This window comes from Bidens hawaiensis, unplaced genomic scaffold, assembly GCF_021521415.1.
Source record: "Bidens hawaiensis isolate Kalapana, Puna unplaced genomic scaffold, B.hawaiensis_p1.1 tig00013187_1, whole genome shotgun sequence".
NCBI classification, from domain to species: Eukaryota; Viridiplantae; Streptophyta; class Magnoliopsida; order Asterales; family Asteraceae; genus Bidens; species Bidens hawaiensis.
Genome location: NW_027492113.1, coordinates 144,317 through 163,617, shown reverse-complemented (window position 1 = coordinate 163,617; position 19,301 = coordinate 144,317). Strand labels below are relative to the sequence as shown.

The 19,301-nt window shown below is 42.0% G+C and overlaps 1 protein-coding gene across 2 annotated transcripts; it reads right to left on the bottom strand.

Moving 5' to 3' along the window:
* Positions 1–5,616: 5,616 nt before the first annotated feature.
* LOC143543598 (transcription factor bHLH130-like) lies at positions 5,617–19,208 on the bottom strand. Of its 2 annotated transcripts, none has more exons than XM_077035881.1 (6): positions 18,653–19,208; positions 7,075–7,361; positions 6,821–6,988; positions 6,077–6,142; positions 5,939–6,007; positions 5,617–5,868 (listed from the first exon to the last, which is right to left on the bottom strand). In XM_077035881.1, exons 1-6 carry the CDS (start codon positions 19,143–19,145, stop codon positions 5,815–5,817), a joined length of 1,137 nt encoding a protein of 378 aa, XP_076891996.1. In that variant the 5' UTR covers positions 19,146–19,208; the 3' UTR covers positions 5,617–5,814. The 2 variants fall into 2 exon arrangements, with proteins under 2 accessions (XP_076891996.1, XP_076891997.1); XM_077035882.1 differs by having other exon boundaries at positions 18,659–19,208.
* Between the last annotated feature and the right edge of the window lie 93 nt (positions 19,209–19,301).

Genomic DNA, 19,301 nt, shown 5'->3' with positions numbered 1-19,301 from the left:
TTTTTACGGCGGTGATACGGTGGTGGAATTGGGTGGATTTAAAATGGTAGGGTTTAGGAGGGAAGGTGAGGTGGGTATTTATTTAAAAATTATTATTATTATTATTTGGAGATTGTGATTGTGTTATTATTTATTATTGGTAGCCGTTGAGATACTCGAGGTTTGAAATTTAAAGCTTGTTTTTATTATTATTATTATTGTTATTATTCTTATTTTTTATTTTTTTTTCCAATTATAAACTTTGGTGTGTTTCTTTAGAGCAAAGACAATATTTATGTGGTAACCTTTGCTATGAAATGAAACGAAACGGTGATCAAAACGACGAAATAATGTTTCAAGTAAGGTGTTTGAATTCCTAATTAACAATAATTAATCTATTTGAATTATCATTTGGAAATAACTATTACATTAGTTGACTCGTATCTTTCTTCTGATTAAAAGTCCTTAAACATCGATTTGAGATTCAGAAAAATACTTAACGACATTAAGTGTTTTTATCGGTCAATACATAGAAGATATAATTATTTAATTCCAATTTGCTAAAAAAATATTTAAAAAAAAATGTTTGTACGAGTCATATTGGGGTTATATGAGACACTGAAACAAAACCTGACACTATCCAGTGCAAGCGCAAACTGACATAATTCTGGATCTGTATGACTCATATAGCTTCTATACAAGTCGTATAGTTTTACCTAGTGTCCAAACAACCAATTTGGTGTGGTATAACTTTTTTTCTTTGCCAACTATAAACTTTGGTTTCCCCATTCCTAGTTATTAGTATCTATGTAATTAAACTAAAAATCACTACATTTTCTCTTTTATGTTCAATTAAATAATTTTTTATACATTTATTTATCGTTATCCTTTTTCTCTACTCCATTCATAATCTTTTAGAAAACATATTGAAAATTATATGGTATGAATAGTAACTCTAAATTTAACGTTTTTATATAACTTTTCTTTATTCTCTACTCACAAATACTCATAATCATACCATATAATTCACAACACTCGGTCACATATTTATAGAGAACGAGCTCAATATGCTTTTACATCGGTCTCTCGCTCTCTTGTAGGGGTGTGGGGTAAGCTAAGTTGTTAGTATGCTACTTGAGTTTGGTTTGGTAAAGACTTAAATTAAGTATAGCTTAAAACCATTGACGGCCCAAAAATTTAGACGACCTAAGGCGGAGAAAAATTAGGAGACCTTTTGTATTGTCTTTGCTTGATTAATTTGCTTGATTAACAGTTTTATAATTATTCAATTATATGATCGATTAAACTTAGAATTAAAAGTTCTTGATTTATGCTAAATTTATTATGTGTGTTGTTTCTTGTTAATTTTATTCTGGTATCATGAGTTTTAAATTTGGACACATGTAATTGATGTCCCTAACTAGGGATGTTGTTTTACTTGTATTTTTTATCCATATGTTTCATGTCTTTTGTCGTGAAATTTGAGGATTTGTTGGTTTAATTAGGACTTTGTATATTTGTTGACAATATAGCCTATAGAGAGGATATAACTATATATGAGTTTGGTTTAGCATTGTACAACTTTACTTCAGCCTAAACTCATGGATGCTAATGTAATGTTTCATATTCATGTAATTGCTATTTGTTATGGATTTTTTCATTTAGTCGATGTTTTTTATTCACTTTGATTGTTTTTAGCACATTGCATCTCGATTGTTTTGAAAGTTAAATTTAGTATCTATGAAAACAGTTAAAAGACGTAATGAATTGGGGTATTTTATTGGGTATGATTTTAATTCAAAACCAATTTATTCACGGGCAATTTGGTAAATAAGAATCACAATTTGTAGGTCTAGGACGAATTTGGATTAAGAGTTATTCATTTGCTATTCAAGAAAAATTTTGAAGTCAAAGTTACATCATACAAAAGTCAAATTGATTGTTTTATTTAAAATAACTTTTTTATTCAAAATAACTGAGATAAAAAAAATTACATGACCAAAAGTGCATTAGTCAATCGACCCAACCAAAGCTTACCTCGTGGTTTCTATTATCAAAGCACAGATAACACTTTATATTTTGTGATCATAATGTCGAGAGAATGGTACGAGGACTTAAGGCGGTAATGGAGTGGAAAGGCTTGACGAATCGTCGAGTGCTTTGTTCGGGCATTCAAAGTAACAACGGCAAACAAATAGATTCTTGCATATGCTATCAGAGTGCCATCTATATATCTCGAGGCATACACGAGCGCATTCAAACTTGTCACAAAAGAGTATAAAGTGAGTGTCGGTACAAATTCTTTGTGTTGTTAGTAACGTCGTACCTACAAATTTAGAAATATATATATCATTTTTCATTTTAATTTTTTTTTTTTTTTTTTTTTTTGTTAAATTGATCAGAGCTAATTACTTATACTTGATACAAAGGAAGCAAAAAGTTGCATGTGGTCATAAGCCACAAAAAACAGATGACTAAAATCAAAGACCTTGTCATGTTGAACATTGTTATTATGTTTATGTTGAACGTGTAAAATGAACATACTTTTATAGGAGTTAAAATTTTTGTAGCAAAATCAATAGGCATTAAATGTTTATGAATCTTTAATTAAAACTAGCAATTCATAAACATCCCAAAATCCAATTTTTATTATTATTTTTATCATACAATTATTATATTATATTATATTATACCATATATAATAGATGAACGATTTGCTACCATCTGATAGATTATTTTTGTGAGACGCGTAGCTATTTTTTTATGCTTCTTAGTGTTACTTTCGCGAGATTCTTTAGCTAACGATCTCAACTCCATCGTCACTTTGGTATTTATGATTAGGTTTTATGTTTATAAATATATATGATTTATAAAAGTGGTATAAGTTTTTATAAATATAAGATGCTTGAGAAAGGTGGTTATTTATTTACTTTTATACATAACACAATATTTTATAAAAGAGGTATAATTTTTATGACAATTTGATCAAGTAATATTTTTTATGATGCCTCTTGAATGTTAGAAGAGATATATGCTCGGGTTTGACTTGAACTATTTTTCCAAATGTGACAAGTATGTCAATGGTCGAACTCGAACCATGCATCGGTCAGCTCCCTTTTGTTATCCTTGCTTGATTCTATATATGTATCACAAATAAAATGTATCATGCTGACGTGGATGAGAGAGTTGAAGCTACGAAGAAACTAGGAAGAAATTCTTAAAGATGAACGTCAATCTATGTGAGACGACAAGAGGAGAAAAAGAGGTGCGCCAATGTGTGTTCGTACGAAATGTTCTACGAACTTTCGACTCACTTCATCCGTAACTATCCTATTGAAGATGCTATAATTAAGTAAGTGAATAATATTAACTGTTTGCATTTGTGCTTTAACATATTATCTTTTGTGATTCTTTGAAACTTATGTATTATAATTTTACAATAGGGTCGAACATGTTGGATTCAGATTATTGGGCTAATTCAAACCCGGCCCAACTTTTTATATTGTTCTTTACTAGTACACTTCAAAACGATTTTATAATCAAAAATCAAAAAATATTAATATATGATGACATAGATCCAATATATAATTTGAGTGTAGAAAGGCCACCCTAATAAAGTACCCCAGTGCGTATGTTACATCATATGAGTTGTAACGTTAATTTATATTTACACGTCAGAGTCTTTCCATTCATACCGGTTGTAATAGTTATGTGGGTAATGAGTTATATGACCGTCACAGTTAAAAACATCATACTGGTCGTATAACCTGCTTCTCATATGAGTCGTATCATTATTTTTTCCATATTGTACGACCCGTGTAACCATTTTTTTATTATGTTGTAAGGCGTGCATGGGCCATACGACCAATGTAAAATGTCAGGGGCATTTGAATAATGCGACATCGGTGTTTATTTAGTTGTTCACATAATTTGAACATGAAATTAGTTATGAAAGGAAATGTAATATAAAGACACCAAGATGTGTAAATAATGTGTTTAAGCCCAATGATAGATAATGTATGAATTTAAAGGGTGTATGAGTTAACCAGTCTTAAAAAGTTTGACTATATCACACAATCAATTATCAAATAAATGTAAGAATAAATCATTTATGTATTTTGTTTTAAAAAAAAACTTACAATATTTGTTTAAAAAATCTTACACTTTGGAAAAAGGTCATTACCCACTTTATTTGCTTAGAATTGCATATTCTTGATTAAGCATTATTAAGTTTATCTTTAAGAAAAAGATGTTTATACCACACTCAAGACTAAATAAAATAAAATAAAAAAATGCCACGTTTACAACCTACTTAATAACATAATCCCTTGCTTATAGTGGAAAAATCAAAGCCTGATAACTAATAAGATATGAATGAATTGTTTAGTAAAGATAGATGTATCTTAACTACCACTATTAAGACATATCACATGTGTCCAAAAAAGTACCACTTCATGACAAGACAATGTCATAGTTGAGAAGTGGTCCAAATATTCCACATCTTAACGCATACGTGTGAGCGCACACACAATATATATGAGCTCGGATAAAATATCTTGTTTGTCTATCTACATTGTAGGATCGCAATCGACAATATAGTATGTAAAATTATATTATTCAGTACAAGTTGTATTATATAAGATAAAAGATATGAGACCTCAAAGTCACCTTTTTACTGATAGTTACTTTTCAAGATATTTGAGAACAATGTTTTCATAATTGCGTTGAGCATTAAATGATTAAATTGGTTCTTATTGATTCATTGGTTATACCGATTGGTACATACATAACCAAATGGCGTCGTAAATAATATAAAATGTTGTATATGTGTGCATATGTGATCTGAACTATGAAATTGCTTTATGGTTTAGTTTATTTACGATAATAACAAAAGACAGTGTTCGTAATAAACAAAAATGGAGTCCGGAAGGAAGGCGGTGGGGGGCTTCATCGTTAGGTTTTAATGGTTTTTAGGCCAAACCTTTATTAATGTTTTATTATTATAGTAAGCCGAGACCAAACAAATAAAATTTAAAACCTAACCAAATCGGTTAGGTTATTGGCCAAATCGTTAGTAAAATTCTTTATATCAACGTAGATCAAAACCAAACTGTTGAAATTTAAAATCTAACAAAACCAGATCATTACCAATGCTTTTGACTTCGGTACGATTTAACGACTTTTTCTTCCTACTTGCTAGATTAACAATCGCAGATACATTGTGTTTGCAAAATGGTACAAGAGTATTAAACATGTTTGGGATTGAGCTTCAAAACAGCTTATCGACTTATGGGCTTTCTCAAAAGGCCATGTTGAAAAGCCAGGATTTATTGCTTTTAAAAAACAACTTTTTAACCTTTCAATAAGCTAAAATAAGAAAGATTTTTTTGATTGCCAAATACCTTTTAAACTTATTGCTTTTCGAAAATACCAATAAGCCAATAAGTTGTTTTCAAAATCAATCCCAAACATACTTGAGTGGTAGAATGGAATTAATGAATGTGAAAACACTATTAAGTATAAACCACAAACAAACCGATAACTGGTTTAGACGGTTTTATAGTTCTAAACGAAACCGTGAACACCCCTAGTAACACTATATGTAACATTAACAAATCACCCACAAATATCAACAAATTTGATTGGTTAACTGCATAACATTATCAAGATAATGTAATACAATTAAGATGATCAAAGCATATAGTTACAACAATATAGTTCCCTATTACCAAACATTTATACACCAATACAGGTGCATAGTATTATTTATAATTATCTGATAATAACTCTCATTTACATAAGCAAAACATTACATTACCTATGCTTAAACTTTCGTTATAGCTCCCGTTTATGCGGGCATGTACATTTCGCACGACGGTCTGAAAGCCTCTGTAAATAGTTCCGACCATAAAAACACGATTAGTCATTCGGTCAAATTAATAAATTAGTTAAGTTATACCTCGGCTTCTTTCTGAAGCTCTTTTATATAGTCAACAGCCAAATCCAACATGTCGGCGGTGTTTGTTTGCTGCAAGTATTGAACTCGAAGACATTAATTATCCGCTTAACGTTAATAATAATATTAAATTAATATTACCTTATCCATATTTGGGACAAGATCTTGTAGTTTCCTCATTCTTTCACTTATTCGGGTTCGTCTTACCTGAAAATATATATAAAAAAAAAAGTATTTGGTTATACGAAAAGTCAACAGGTCAACTGAAATGTAGAATTAGTGTTTGCAGGTCAGCTGGGCCCGTTTTGACTTGTACGAAAACTTGTTTTGACACAAATTTTGAAACAAACCCATTTTGACCTGTACTAAAGTTACTTGTTTCGATACAAGCCCATTTTGACCCGTACTATAAATTGCTCGTTTTCACACAAAATTACTCGTTTTGACACAAACCCATTTTGACCCGTACTAAAGTTACTTGTTTTGATACAAGCCCATTTTGACCCGTACTAGAAATTACTCGTTTTCACACAAAAAATTACTCGTTTTGACACAAACCCATTTTGACCTGTATTAAAAATTTGTCGTTTTGGCACAAACCCATTTGACTTGTACTAAAGTCACTCGTTTTGACACAAACCCATTTTGACCCATACTAAAGCTATTCGTTTTGACAAAAACCAAGTTTGACCCGTACTAAAAGTTACTCTTTTTGACACAAACCCATTTTGACTCGTACTAAAAATTACTCCTTGTGACACAAACCGATTTTGACCCGTTATCCAACCAACCCGACCCTACCAATAGCTCTGTTACGGCTGGGATTTTACTATGTACACTTTGCATCCAACCGACCCGACACGCCATATATTTAAGAAAATGTACCCTCTCGGCGATGCTTCTCGGGTGGGTCGCACAACCCCGTTTTGCTCGGCTCCTTAGAGGCACCGAATCTTGAAACTGCATTAATTTATCCAGCTCAGCAGTACTTGCAGGCAAGCTTAAATGTGAAACAAGTGTAGTTGGAGGACGAATTCTTCCCACGTCATTAAGCTAAACAATAGTATTAATAAACCGGTTTAATAAACGATTATAACTGAAATAAAATCGCTATGCATAGAAGCTACAATCCGTCTTACTTGATTGTTAGACGCGTTCATACTCGGTACGCTACTTTGATCAATCTCGCCAAAATCTTTCAAGAAACTATCGGACAACATATCCGAATCATCCCACGAACTCGACCCAAACCCACCATCGTTACGGGTGCTTTTCATTTCCATTTTAGACTCGTTTTCAGGGATCCGAGGCAGCATGCCAGATGACAACTGTGAACCGGACGAAAATCCCATCTCGTTTTTCATTCTCTTCGATGATGTCAGCATTGAACTCGGAGCATTCATCGATCTCATCATCGGATAACCGCCTAACAAGAATTAGTTACAAATGTTTTAATAAAGTTGGTGTACAAAGTAACAAGCAAGTGGCATATAAGGTCAAAATTAATATAGTTGTATAACAAACTATACAAGACTCCACTTGCAGTAATAAACATGAAAAATCAAGAATGATAAAATCATCTTCAAAATAATTGCTTATGTTGGAAAGTTGTGAGGTATCAACATCAGTATATCATGTTTAACTGTTTTAAAGTACAAAATAGATATTAACAACTTTAGCTTTTTAATAATTTCATAAATTTTACTAATTTGGGGGGTTTTTATCAAAGTACTGTTCTTACCAAATTGGGGTTCCATCAAAAACTTTTAAAATTATTGCCCCAAATAGTAACCTATATGCAATTATTGCTTCTAAGACAGTCTAAGATATTGTAATAGTCTAAGTAAACCGTGCCAAGATATTGTCCGCCTTGCCCTCAACGGATTGCCCATCTAGAAACTCACAGTTTTGTTTTCGCCCGAAGAATTGCCCGCTCGGACAAAATGCGTCTCGGTAGTGAAGGTTTCCACAAGGCTTCGTTCTCCTTCTCAACCGATGTGAAACACATCGGTTGAGACTGGGAACGAAACATTCATTAAACCTTTTCTACAAAGACGTGTTTTGCCTGGGCGAACAATTCGTCGGGTGAAAACAAAACCGTGAGTTTCTGGATGGGCGATCCGTCGGGGGCAAAGCGGGCAATATCTTGACACGGTTTACTTGAGCTGTTACAATTTAATAACGGCTCAAGGAAACTGTGTCAAGATATTGTCCGTTTTGCCCCGATGGATTGGGAGATAAGTTTTGCTGGTGCGGGCGGGCCAAAGCGGACAATATCTTGACATGGTTTACTAGGCTGTTACTATCTAATAACAGCTCAAGTAAACCATGTCAAAATATTGTCTGCTTTGCCCAAGATGGATCGTCCGTCCGGGAACTCACGGTTATGTTTTCGCCCGACAAATAGCCCGCCCGGGCAAAACGCGTCTTGGTAGAGAAGGTTTCCCACAAGGCTTCGTTCTCCCTCTCAACCGATGTGGAACACATCGGTTGAGAATGAGAACGAAGCATTCCTTAAACCTTCTCTGCCAAGACACGTTTTGTCTGAGCGGGCAATTCGTCGGGGGAAAACAAAACCGTGAGGTTCCGGACGGGCGATCCATCGAGGGCAAAGCAGACAATATCTTGACACTGGTTGAAGAAACACTAATCGACCCCGGGCAGATTACGGATAATCTGGGGGTTAAATAGATGTTTCCCACGAGGGTTAGGTCCGGCAAAGATGGTTGTTCTTCTGATGACCTGCAAAACAGACACCGTGAGCTCGTCACTGAGAAGGGGGGGGGGTACCTCCTTGTGACCACCCTCCGGCGTGAGAATCAGACTAGATTGCTCTTGAATATAAGTGTATATTAAGAGAAATGACTAGAGCAGATATCAGATAATATATGGAGATATAAGATGATGATACCGTTCCAAGGTGTTGGAGTATTTATAGCCGAAGGTAGGTTTCCAAGCAGGTACAGCCGGCTGAATAGTATTCCTGTTCTACCAACTGTGGGCTACGCACGTGCCATGCTGATGGTTGGTGGGTAAGCAGCGGCTGATAGTGACCAGGCCGGCTGTGTACTATTCCTTTTCCACCAACTGCAGGCTATGGACGTGCCCCGACAGGGGTTGGTGAGTAGGCAGCGGCTGATAGTGACATAAAGTAGTAGAGCGTGCTGCTAGTCGTACTGTTGTCAGCGAGCTGTCGCTGCTTTGGTCAGATCTTTTGTACTATACCTTGGCAGGTACAGTACAAAAGGTCCTCCAGTAGCGTACGGACTGGCTCATTTGGGCGGGAGTTTTCCCGGCTTTGTGCGGGAGTATTCCCGGCTTGCTCACTCCTTCTTCAGGTGACATTACTGAATTATTTAAGAGTTAGTGCCTTGTGCGTGTAGCCTTGCTGCGCGGGTAGCCTTCCCTGATGGCTAGTATCCGTTGCTGCGGGAACAGGCGGAGTACGTCGACCATTGGGAGGCTTTTCCTGCGGGAACAGCTTGCGTACTGCGCGTAAGGACGTCACGTCTCTGAGCATGGTGGGTCATGCGGATCCAGTTGGTTTTTGCGCAGACGTCCCTCCTCAAGGTGAGTCTTGCGAGTTTAGTCTTTGCGCAGACGTCCTTCTTGAAGGTGAGTCTTACGGGTCCAACTGCGCAGACGTCCCTCTTTGAGGTGAGTCTTGCGGGTCCAACTGGGCTCTGCTGGGACCTACCTCTTCAAGTCCCCCCAGTCCAATGTTCTTCTCATGAATTGTTAATAAGTGAGGTGAACTTTTGGACTTAAGCAAGGGGTTTTGAAAAGGGTTTAGTTTTAAGGTTTTCCATGGGGATTCTTCCCGCGGAAGTCCTAATGTCACGTGCAGAAATTCCCGACTTTTCTGCTTTATCTTTGGGTATGATGCGGGTAGGTCTGTAACCTCCTCGCAAGTCAGGAGCGTTGAGTTCCAGTTGTGTAGATTCTCCATGAGGTTTTGGTAGTTTTAAACATAGTGATCAATTATATTAAACAACCAATTCCATCTTGGAGCTTCAAACAATCTAGTTCTCGACGTTCCCGCTATGCGGGGATGTTATTTCCGTTTCCGCAAGCATGGCCCAGAAGATCCTTCTTGGTTTCAATTCCCTGCGGAGTGCTAAGTATGTGAAGGGTTTCGCCTTGACACTGTACCCGCACTCGCCTTATAGTTACTTTACTTCCAAGGTATTCCTGGCTTCAATTCCCTGCGGGTGCTAAGTATGTGAAGGGTTTTGCCTTGACACTGTACCCGCACCCGTCTTATAGTTACTTGGTTGCCGAGGTATTCTTGGCTTCAATTCCCTGCAGGTGCTAAGTATGTGAAGGGTTTTGCCTTGACACTATACCCGCACCTGTCTTACGGTTACTTGGTTACCAAGGTAAGGGGGTGTAGTCCCTCTTACTTTTGAATCTTTTTGAATCTTTTTGAAATTCGTAGAGTTGGTGAAAGGATAAGAACAGTCCAAACTGTTGAAACGTTGCCCGACGGTTTCTTCTGACAGTTTCAGGACGTGCAGGAAGTTATGGCGACGTGACAGTATATGGTCATTCCAGACGCTTTTTCAGGCGCGTGGGCGCGAGTTTTCGGGCGCGTGGGTGCGAAGTTTACGGCGCACGTCCTGTCAACAGCTGTTGCCAGCTTGCTTTTTCCACGTGTCATAGTTTCATTGCACCTGCGTTTTCCTCTCTCTTCCGCATTAAATTCATCGCATTCATTGCAATGAGTATATAAAGGGAGGAGAGGATGCATCTCAACTCACAGTTTCACTTCTCTCTTCTTCTGCTAAATGATTTCCGGCGAATACTCTAACTTTTCTGTCGAGCATTCTCCTGAAATCGTTCTTCTTTACATCCAAAACATGTCTTCTACTCATGATCCTGAGGTTACTGTCGAGGAGTCCGATGTATACCTCGAGAATCCTTCGTCCACGTCAGACAAGGATGACAAGAGTACTGCTGGTGAGTGCCAGTGTGCTCTTTCCGTCGACGCTTATCAGTACATGGTCAGGAAGTTCATGCTCGAGCCTTTCGAGCCTGAGTTTCCTGGGCCTCATCAGACGGTGTACGATGCCCCCAAAGGCAAGATAGGGGTATATGCTGCGTTCTTCGTCTATGGGAATCTCAGGTTCCCATTGACGAAGTTTGTATACCGTGTTTTGGAAAGACACGGTGTGCACCTGACGGAGGTACATCCAATGGCGATCGCCAAGATCCGTCATTTTGAATGGGTGTGCCTCATTCTTGGTGTGGAGCCCCACGTCGACCGCCTGATGACCTTCTACTCCTGGAGGTGCATCCAAGGCTGGTACACCTTGGTTACCCGGATTAAGGGTTTGAAGATCTGTGCTACCGAGCGCAGTCTTCGGTCTTGGAAGTGGGAGTTCTTCTACATCTCTACCCGTGTCGTCCCTATTGCGATGACATTCAAGAACGGGAGAGCACTTTCCAGCCTTCACGCCTCCAACTACCAGGAGGCGGACTGGTTTGCCAAGATCTCCCAGATCCAGACTCCGGTTTACCGCTTCGCGGAGTCTGGGATGGTGATGCTCGGTATGAGCCGGGTGTGGAAAGATGCTGGGGCGGAGGCGCCACAGATTCCCATCGTCCTCGAATACGGTTTGAACTCTATCCCTTACGGTATGCTCCGTCTTCTTTGCTGATTTAGGGTTTTTCTTCTAAGTGTTTCTCTTTTTATTTCAGAGGGGAATGACTTACAATCGCTCCTGCATCCGCGGGATGCTGGTGGTCCCGCTCGGCTGGGTACTCGTGCTCTTGATGAGAACGAGTTGCCCATCCTTGAGCAGACGGCGGATCGGTTTGTGGAGGCCTACCCGCCAGGCCACGAGATACTGAGCGCCACGCGGCCAGGTAAAAGATTATTTAACCCTCGCCCTCTCAATGCTCAAACCTCTGCTGGAATTCCTCTAATTTTGTCATCTTCTGATGAGGAATCCGCAGATGGTCCTTTCTTCGTGAGGAAGAAGAAGGCGGCTGGGGCGAAGGGGAAGGCGAATGTTGCCTCCACCGCCGATCAGGGGAACCGGTCTGACTCAGAGACCGAGAGCGAGGAGGCGGCGGGGAACCCTGGTGGTGGTGAGACCACTGTTCCGGAGGTTGAGACAGCTGTCACCTCCGGGCAGCCCAGCACAACGACGGTGACCGGCGCGAAGAGGCCGGCTCCATCGGGTTCGTCCCCGCCTGTTCGCACCTTCAAGCTCAATAGGACTCGTAAGTATAAACTTCATTTGCTTTAACTGTATATCTTTCCGCCATTATACTTATATATCTTGTCTTCATGCAGGCGTGGATGCTACCGCATTCCAGAGTAGAGCGGGAGGGAGCGTCTCTGGACCCATGACGGTAGGTTTGGTCAACCTACCCGAGGCGATGACCCAGGCGGCTGCGCCTGTGTGCAGCATTGGTTCAGTTGCTCATCCCGTTGAGGCAACTGTTCCAACTGTAACATCATCCCCGCCGGCTGTCAGTGCGATCTTCACGGAATCCTTCACTGAGCCGGCGGTGGTTGTTTCCGCGGGCTCCTCCGCAGCGGCGGCCACGGTTGTGAGTTCACCTCCAGTGAGTTCACCTCCGATGGTCTCTACCGCGGCAGCTTCAACCGTGCCTCCGGCACCGGCGACTACCTCGTCCCCGGCCGGTTCAGCAGGTATGTTCGGGGCTTCTAGCCAATCTCTGCCTCCTTCCCATCTGCCCGACCTCTTGTATGGTTATCCGTTAGGTTCGGGTGATGGGTTTGGCGGCTACCGGCCTGTTGTCGACCCTACAGGTGCGTAGGGTTATTTTGGCATTTTTATATTTTTATCATCTTTTCCTAACTGCTTTTTGTTTTTGCAGTGTCGGATTCGAATGAGGTGTATGTTCCACGGTGGAACATCCGCCGGGGAACAACCCTTCGGACGGCTGTGGACTGCGTCGAGTGGGCGCGTCACGCGGCCCCAGTGGTGCACTGGGAGAAGCTATGTCAAGCTACCAGGAGGGTAGGCTGACAAACGAGCTTCGAATTCTCCTTGCCCGGATGCAGCCGCGCGTCGAGTTGCTTTGTCGTGAAAACGACAAGTTAAAGGCGGCTCGTATCCAAGAAGTAGCTCAGGCGCGGGCTATCCGGGAGGAGAACAGGAGACTCTCCGCCGTTGCTGCGGAGAAGGAGAAGGCCTTCAAGGCCCTTGAGGTTGAAGTTCAGGCCCGTCTCGAGGCCCGTTCCAAGGCTACCCAAGCTGTTAACGAACAGCTTCGGTTGGCTAAGGAAACTGCGCGGAACGCAACCGAGAGGGCCACCAAGGCTGAAGCTGTTGCGGAGCCTCTGCGCGCCGATAATGAGGAGCTCAAAGCCAAACTAGAGAGGCTCCAGCAGGCTCATGACGCCTTGGCCATGGAAAGCGCCAAGAAGCTTCAAGAGATCTTGGACCAGAGGGTATGCTTGACCATACTGAGCGTAAGCTAAAGGGCGTTGAAGAGGCTGCTGCTAAGGAAGTGTTGCTTGCCAACCTTAACAAAAGTGAAGCCGAACGCGCCCGTAACCAAGCTCAAGCTGCCCTCTAGGAGGCTCTGGTTACCAAGGAATGGCTTCTACGAGAAGCGTTATCGCAGGTAAGCTTAGCTTCATAACGTCTTTACGCTTTTCTTTGTACTTAGAAAATGTTTTGATACTTGTATTTTTGTTTTGTAGGTTGTGCATCGGGTCTTCACGGACACATCATATGACGATGCTATGAGCGCAGCCCTCAACGCTTCTCATGAGGATGGGGAAAAGTCTAGCTTCCTGCTTGGTCTAGGGTTTGTTGAACAAGGCATCCCGCCTTCCAACTTCCCTCTTTACGATGTAGATACTGAAGCTGCTTATGACCAAGCAGTGAACCAGTATTCTGCTTTCCCGCATCCAGTGGTGGAGAAGGTGAACGAAGTTGCTGCCGCTGATGATGGACTAACTATCCTCAAGACTTTCCTTGAACCGCCACAGCCAACTGATGGTGCGGGTACAAGTGGGTTTGGAGGGAGTGGTCCTGAAGTTTGAACCTTGAGATCCCTTCCCATCGTTATGATAGATTTATATTTCTGTAGGCGGGTAGATACCCGGCCATTCTTGTAATGTTTGAATTTTTTATGAAATATAAATGTTTGTGCGGGTAGGACCGCCACTTTCACTGGATGACTTGCTTCATAACCGTTATATGACTTGCTCATGCATATTATAGGTTAATTTGGCACTTGTTTTGCCGCATAAACAATATATGATTCGCTCGTGCATACTTTAGTTTAACTTAGCAATTTTCCAAGTGTTTTGAATAAGTTAACCGTTCGACGCGCGGTAGTTAATAGGTTAGTGTTCAGTTTCCTCTATTATGATTGTGCGGGTAGGACCGTCACTTTCATTTAGTGGGATGACCAATCTTCACCTATGACTGACCTGCGTGAAGGTTTGCCGTTTTTTGTGTTTATGCGGGTTTTGCCGCCGTCCACACGCAACAACGTCTCCACTTATTTATGCGGTGAATACCGGCATATCAGTGTTGAATAAGTAAACCGTTCGACGCGCGGTTGTCAATAGGTTAAAGTTCAGTTTCCTCTATCATGATTGTGCGGATAGGACCGGCACTTTCATTTAGTGGGATGACCAAACTTTACCTATAACTGACCTGCGTGAAGGTTTGCCGTTTTTTGTGTTTATGCGGGTTTTGCCGCCGTCCACACGCAACGATGTCTCCACTTATTTATGCGGTGAATACCGGCATATCAGTGTTTTGAATAAGTTAACCGTTCGACGCGCGGTTGTCAATAGGTTAAAGTTCAGTTTCCTCTATCATGATTGTGCGGATAGGACCGGCACTTTCATTTAGTGGGATGATCAAACTTTACCTATAACTGACCTGCGTGAAGGTTTGTCGTTTTTTGTGTTTATGCGGGTTTTGTCGCCGTCCACACGCAACGACGTCTCCACTTATTTATGCGGTGAATACCGGCATCAGTGTTGAATAAGTAAACCGTTCGATGCGCGGTTGTTAATAGGTTAAAGTTCAGTTTCCTCCATCATGATTGTGCGGATAGGACCGGCACTTTCATTTAGTGGGATGACCAAACTTTACCTATAACTGACCTGCGTGAAGGTTTGCCGTTTTTTGTGTTTATGCGGGTTTTGCCGCCGTCCACACGCAACGACGTCTCCACTTATTTATGCGGTGAATACCGGCATCAGTGTTGAATAAGTAAACCGTTCGACGCGCGGTTGTCAATAGGTTAAAGTTCAGTTTCCTCCATCATGATTGTGCGGATAGGACCGGCACTTTCATTTAGTGGGATGACCAAACTTTACCTATAACTGACCTGCGTGAAGGTTTGCCGTTTTTTGTGTTTATGCGGGTTTTGCCGCCGTCCACACGCAACGACGTCTCCACTTATTTATGCGGTGAATACCGGCATCAGTGTTTTGAATAAGTTAACCGTTCGACGCGCGGTAGTCAATAGGTTAGTGTTCAGTTTCCTCTATTATGATTGTGCGGGTAGGACCGTCACTTTCATTTAGTGGGATGACCAAACTTTACCTATAACTGACCTGCGTGAAGGTTGTCCTCATCTGTTAGAAATTTTTGCCGTTTATTGTGTTTATGCGGGTTTTGCCGCCGTCCACACGCAACGGCTTACTTCCCCACTTATTTATGCGGTGAATACCGGCATATCAGTGTGGAAAGTTTATAAATATAAATGTAAGATAATCAGCGTCAATGTGATAAGGAGAATCATTTCCATTAGAAGTGGCTCTGTGCCTTTTCTTTACAAGTTTGGAATTGATCTACATGCAACCTGTGTAATTGAGCTCCCTTCCATGTTCTTGGGATGGGAGTGTCATCGAGCCTTTCGAGCCGATATGCACTTGGTTCGGAATCTCGTTGTTTACGCAGTATGTAGTCTCCAACATTGAAGCTGCAGTTTCGTGTTTTTCCCAACTGGGGTTCAACACGCATTAGCCTGCTCAGCGTTCATTACGCCACGAGGTGCGTGAGCGTCCCATCTCTGACAAATGCTTCGACGATGTCCTTAAAGTCTAAGCATTCCTCGGTGGTGTGGCCTCTTGTCCTGTGGTAGTCACAGAATTTGCTTTGATCAGCGTTTGGACGCTGTCGGATAATTGGAGCCTATGGCCATGGGAGCCTCTCAGTGGCGAATATCTCGCTGACGCTTTTGGTGAGTGGCGTCCATCTGGAGTTCCGGTTCGACAACTGCATGTTGTCCTTTCCGCCTAACCGAGGGTGCGAGCCGGATGAGGTGTCAAAGTTTACCCTTGACTGCCAAATACCTAGCTTCCTCTTTTTGTTTAGTCGGGCGGTAAGGACGTTGCTTTCTCTTGTTTTCTGGGTGTAGAGGTTTGTGCTTTGGGGAAGATCTCTACCCAGTTGCCTTTCCGTTTCCACGAAGCGTTTAGCTGCTGTCATGATGGCATCCCATGTGGATGGCATGCCGTCTTTACCCGTTAAGGTGCGGATGAGCTCTGGATCTTTCGCGCCCTTGATGAAAGCCGCGCGAACAAGATCTTCGCTAATAGCGCCCAGACTTAGCTTTTTTGAGTTGAAGCGAGTGATGAAGTCTAGCAAAGATTCATCTTCCTCTCGGATGCAGTTGAGGATCGTCCATTGCTCTTCAGTGTACTTTCTTTGTTGACTGAAGTGTTGGCTGAACTTCTGTTGGAAGTCTGCCCAATCATAGATGTGGTGGACCGGTAGACGGTCAAACCATGCTCTAGCCGCTCCAACCAGCGTCATCTGGAACATATAACACCACGTGGGTTCCGTCCAGTTGCTGACGGTTGCCCCCGCTATGAATCTGTTCAAATGATCGTCTGGGTCAGATATACCATCATAAGTGCCGATGTTGGACATCTGTTTGGCACTTCTCGGGGCGATTGCTTCCGCAATGTCCCTTGCAAACTTGGATGTTCCCGCATTTGCAGCAGTTGGTCTAAAGGTTTTGGAGAAGTCGCGTGGGTTTCCCCCCGCGTTCCTTGGTTTGAAGGTGTCTCCGAAATTCCTTCTCGGTTGGAAGTCCGTTTCCTTACGCTTCCCTTTTGCCCTATGGCGAGGGTTTTCGTCGGTGTCAGATTCCTCCCGATCATCGTCCGAGTACTCGCACTCACTACTCATGTTGAGCTGTTGAGTGAGTCCGAATTCGTCAGCCTGTTGGAGTGAACGCAAGCGTTCATCCAATTCAGCTTGGAATTCCTTCTGACGTGCTTCGGCCCACGCTTTAACTTGATCGAGTGTTTGGCGGGGGAGCCTCGTCTGTTGTCTCTCCAACTGGGCATTGGTGAATCCCAGTGAAGGATTGTTCACTGCACTTGCCCCGGTTCGGATAACCGGGGTAGTGTTCGTAAAATTTACTGCACTTGCCCCGGCTTGAGTAACCGGGGTAGTGTTCGTAAAATTTGTGTAGTCGCCGGTGTTCCCCCCAGTAGTTGGGGTTGTGGTTACCAGGGTTTCTTGGTCACTCGTTGGCCTTGGCAACGGAGTAACCTTAACCATCTTTCCAGAAATTTGAAAAAACTGAAAATTAGTTCTAGCTTTGTCCCACGGATGGCGCCAATGAAGAAACACTAATCGACCCCGGGCAGATTACGGATAATCTGGGGGTTAAATAGATGTTTCCCACGAGGGTTAGGTCCGGCAAAGATGGTTGTTCTTCTGATGACCTGCAAAACAGACACCGTGAGCTCGTCACTGAGAAGGGGGGCACCTCCTTGTGACCACCTTCCGGCGTGAGAATCAGACTAGATTGCTCTTGAATATAAGTGTATATTAAGAGAAATGACTAGAGCAGATATCAGATAATATATGGAGATATAAGATGATGATACCGTTCCAAGGTGTTGGAGTATTTATAGCCGAATGTAGGTTTCCAAGCAGGTACAGCCGGCTGAATAGTATTCCTGTTCTACCAACTGTGGGTTACGCACGTGTCATGCTGATGGTTGGTGGGTAGGCAGCGGCTGATAGTGACCAGGCCGGCTGTGTACTATTCCTTTTCCACCAACTGCAGGCTATGGACGTGCCCCGACAGGGGTTGGTGAGTAAGCAGCGGCTGATAGTGACATAAAGTAGTTGAAGGTGCTGCTCGTCGTACTGTTGTCAGCGAGCTGTCGCTGCTTTGGTCAGATCTTTTGTACTATACCTTGGCAGGTAGAGTACAAAAGGTCCTCCAGTAGCGTACGGACTGGCTCATTTGGGCGGGAGTTTTCCCGGCTTTGTGCGGGAGTATTCCCGGCTTGCTCACTCCTTCTTCAGGTGACATTACTGAATTATTTAAGAGTTAGTGCCTTGTGCGTGTAGCCTTGCTGCGCGGGTAGCCTTCCCTGATGGCTAGTATCCGTTGCTGCGGGAACAGGCGGAGTACGTCGACCATTGGGAGGCTTTTTCTGCGGGAACAGCTTGCGTACTGCGCATAAGGACGTCACGTCTCTGAGCATGGTGGGTCCTGCGGATCCAGTTGGTTTTTGCGCAGACGTCCCTCCTCAAGGTGAGTCTTGCGAGTTTAGTCTTTGCGCAGACGTCCTTCTTGAAGGTGAGTCTTGCGGGTCCAACTGCGCAGACGTCCCTCTTTGAGGTGAGTCTTGCGGGTCCAACTGGGCTCTGCTGGGACCTACCTCTTCACTGGTTTACTTAAAACCGTTACAATTACGATACAAAAAGGTGGAAAATATCTAAAAGATACAGTTACCATTACCATTATTAATATTATTATTATTGCTTTCAAGGTGAGCAATAAATCCAGCCGGTGAGCTATTCTGCCGACGTAAACTGTTTCCGTTTCCGTTCCCGGGTATGGATAATACATCCATACCCGTAGACACCGCCTGATTATTATTATCATTAATATTAATATTATCCATCTGAGATCGAAACTGATTTTGATTATTATTATTATAAACCACCGGTTCCTGCTTCACAATATCATCACCGCCAGTAACAGCAGAAGCAAGTGACGCCGTGAATCTGGACAGAATCTGATCAGCTTCATCTTTTGAAACCTTGGAATTAACAAACGGGTCGTTATCATCGTCTGCAAATAGACTGTTGCTGATTAAGTCTGAGAAGTATGAGCTGGGTGCGGATCGGTAGCGTGTTAAGCCGGAGGTGGTGGCTGGTGGTGGCTGCTGCAGCTGGTGCTGGTGTTGGTTGTGGTGGTGGTGGTAGAGATCGGAGGAGTCCATTACAAATGGTGAGATGGGAAATGATAATATTAGCGAAAGTGTAAAACAAACTGAATTTGTTTTGACTTTATTGAATGAATGAATGAAAGAAAGTGTGTAGTTAAAGGTTATAAAAGATTGGGTAGTAATAGAAAAAGAAATCAGATGATGTTGAGA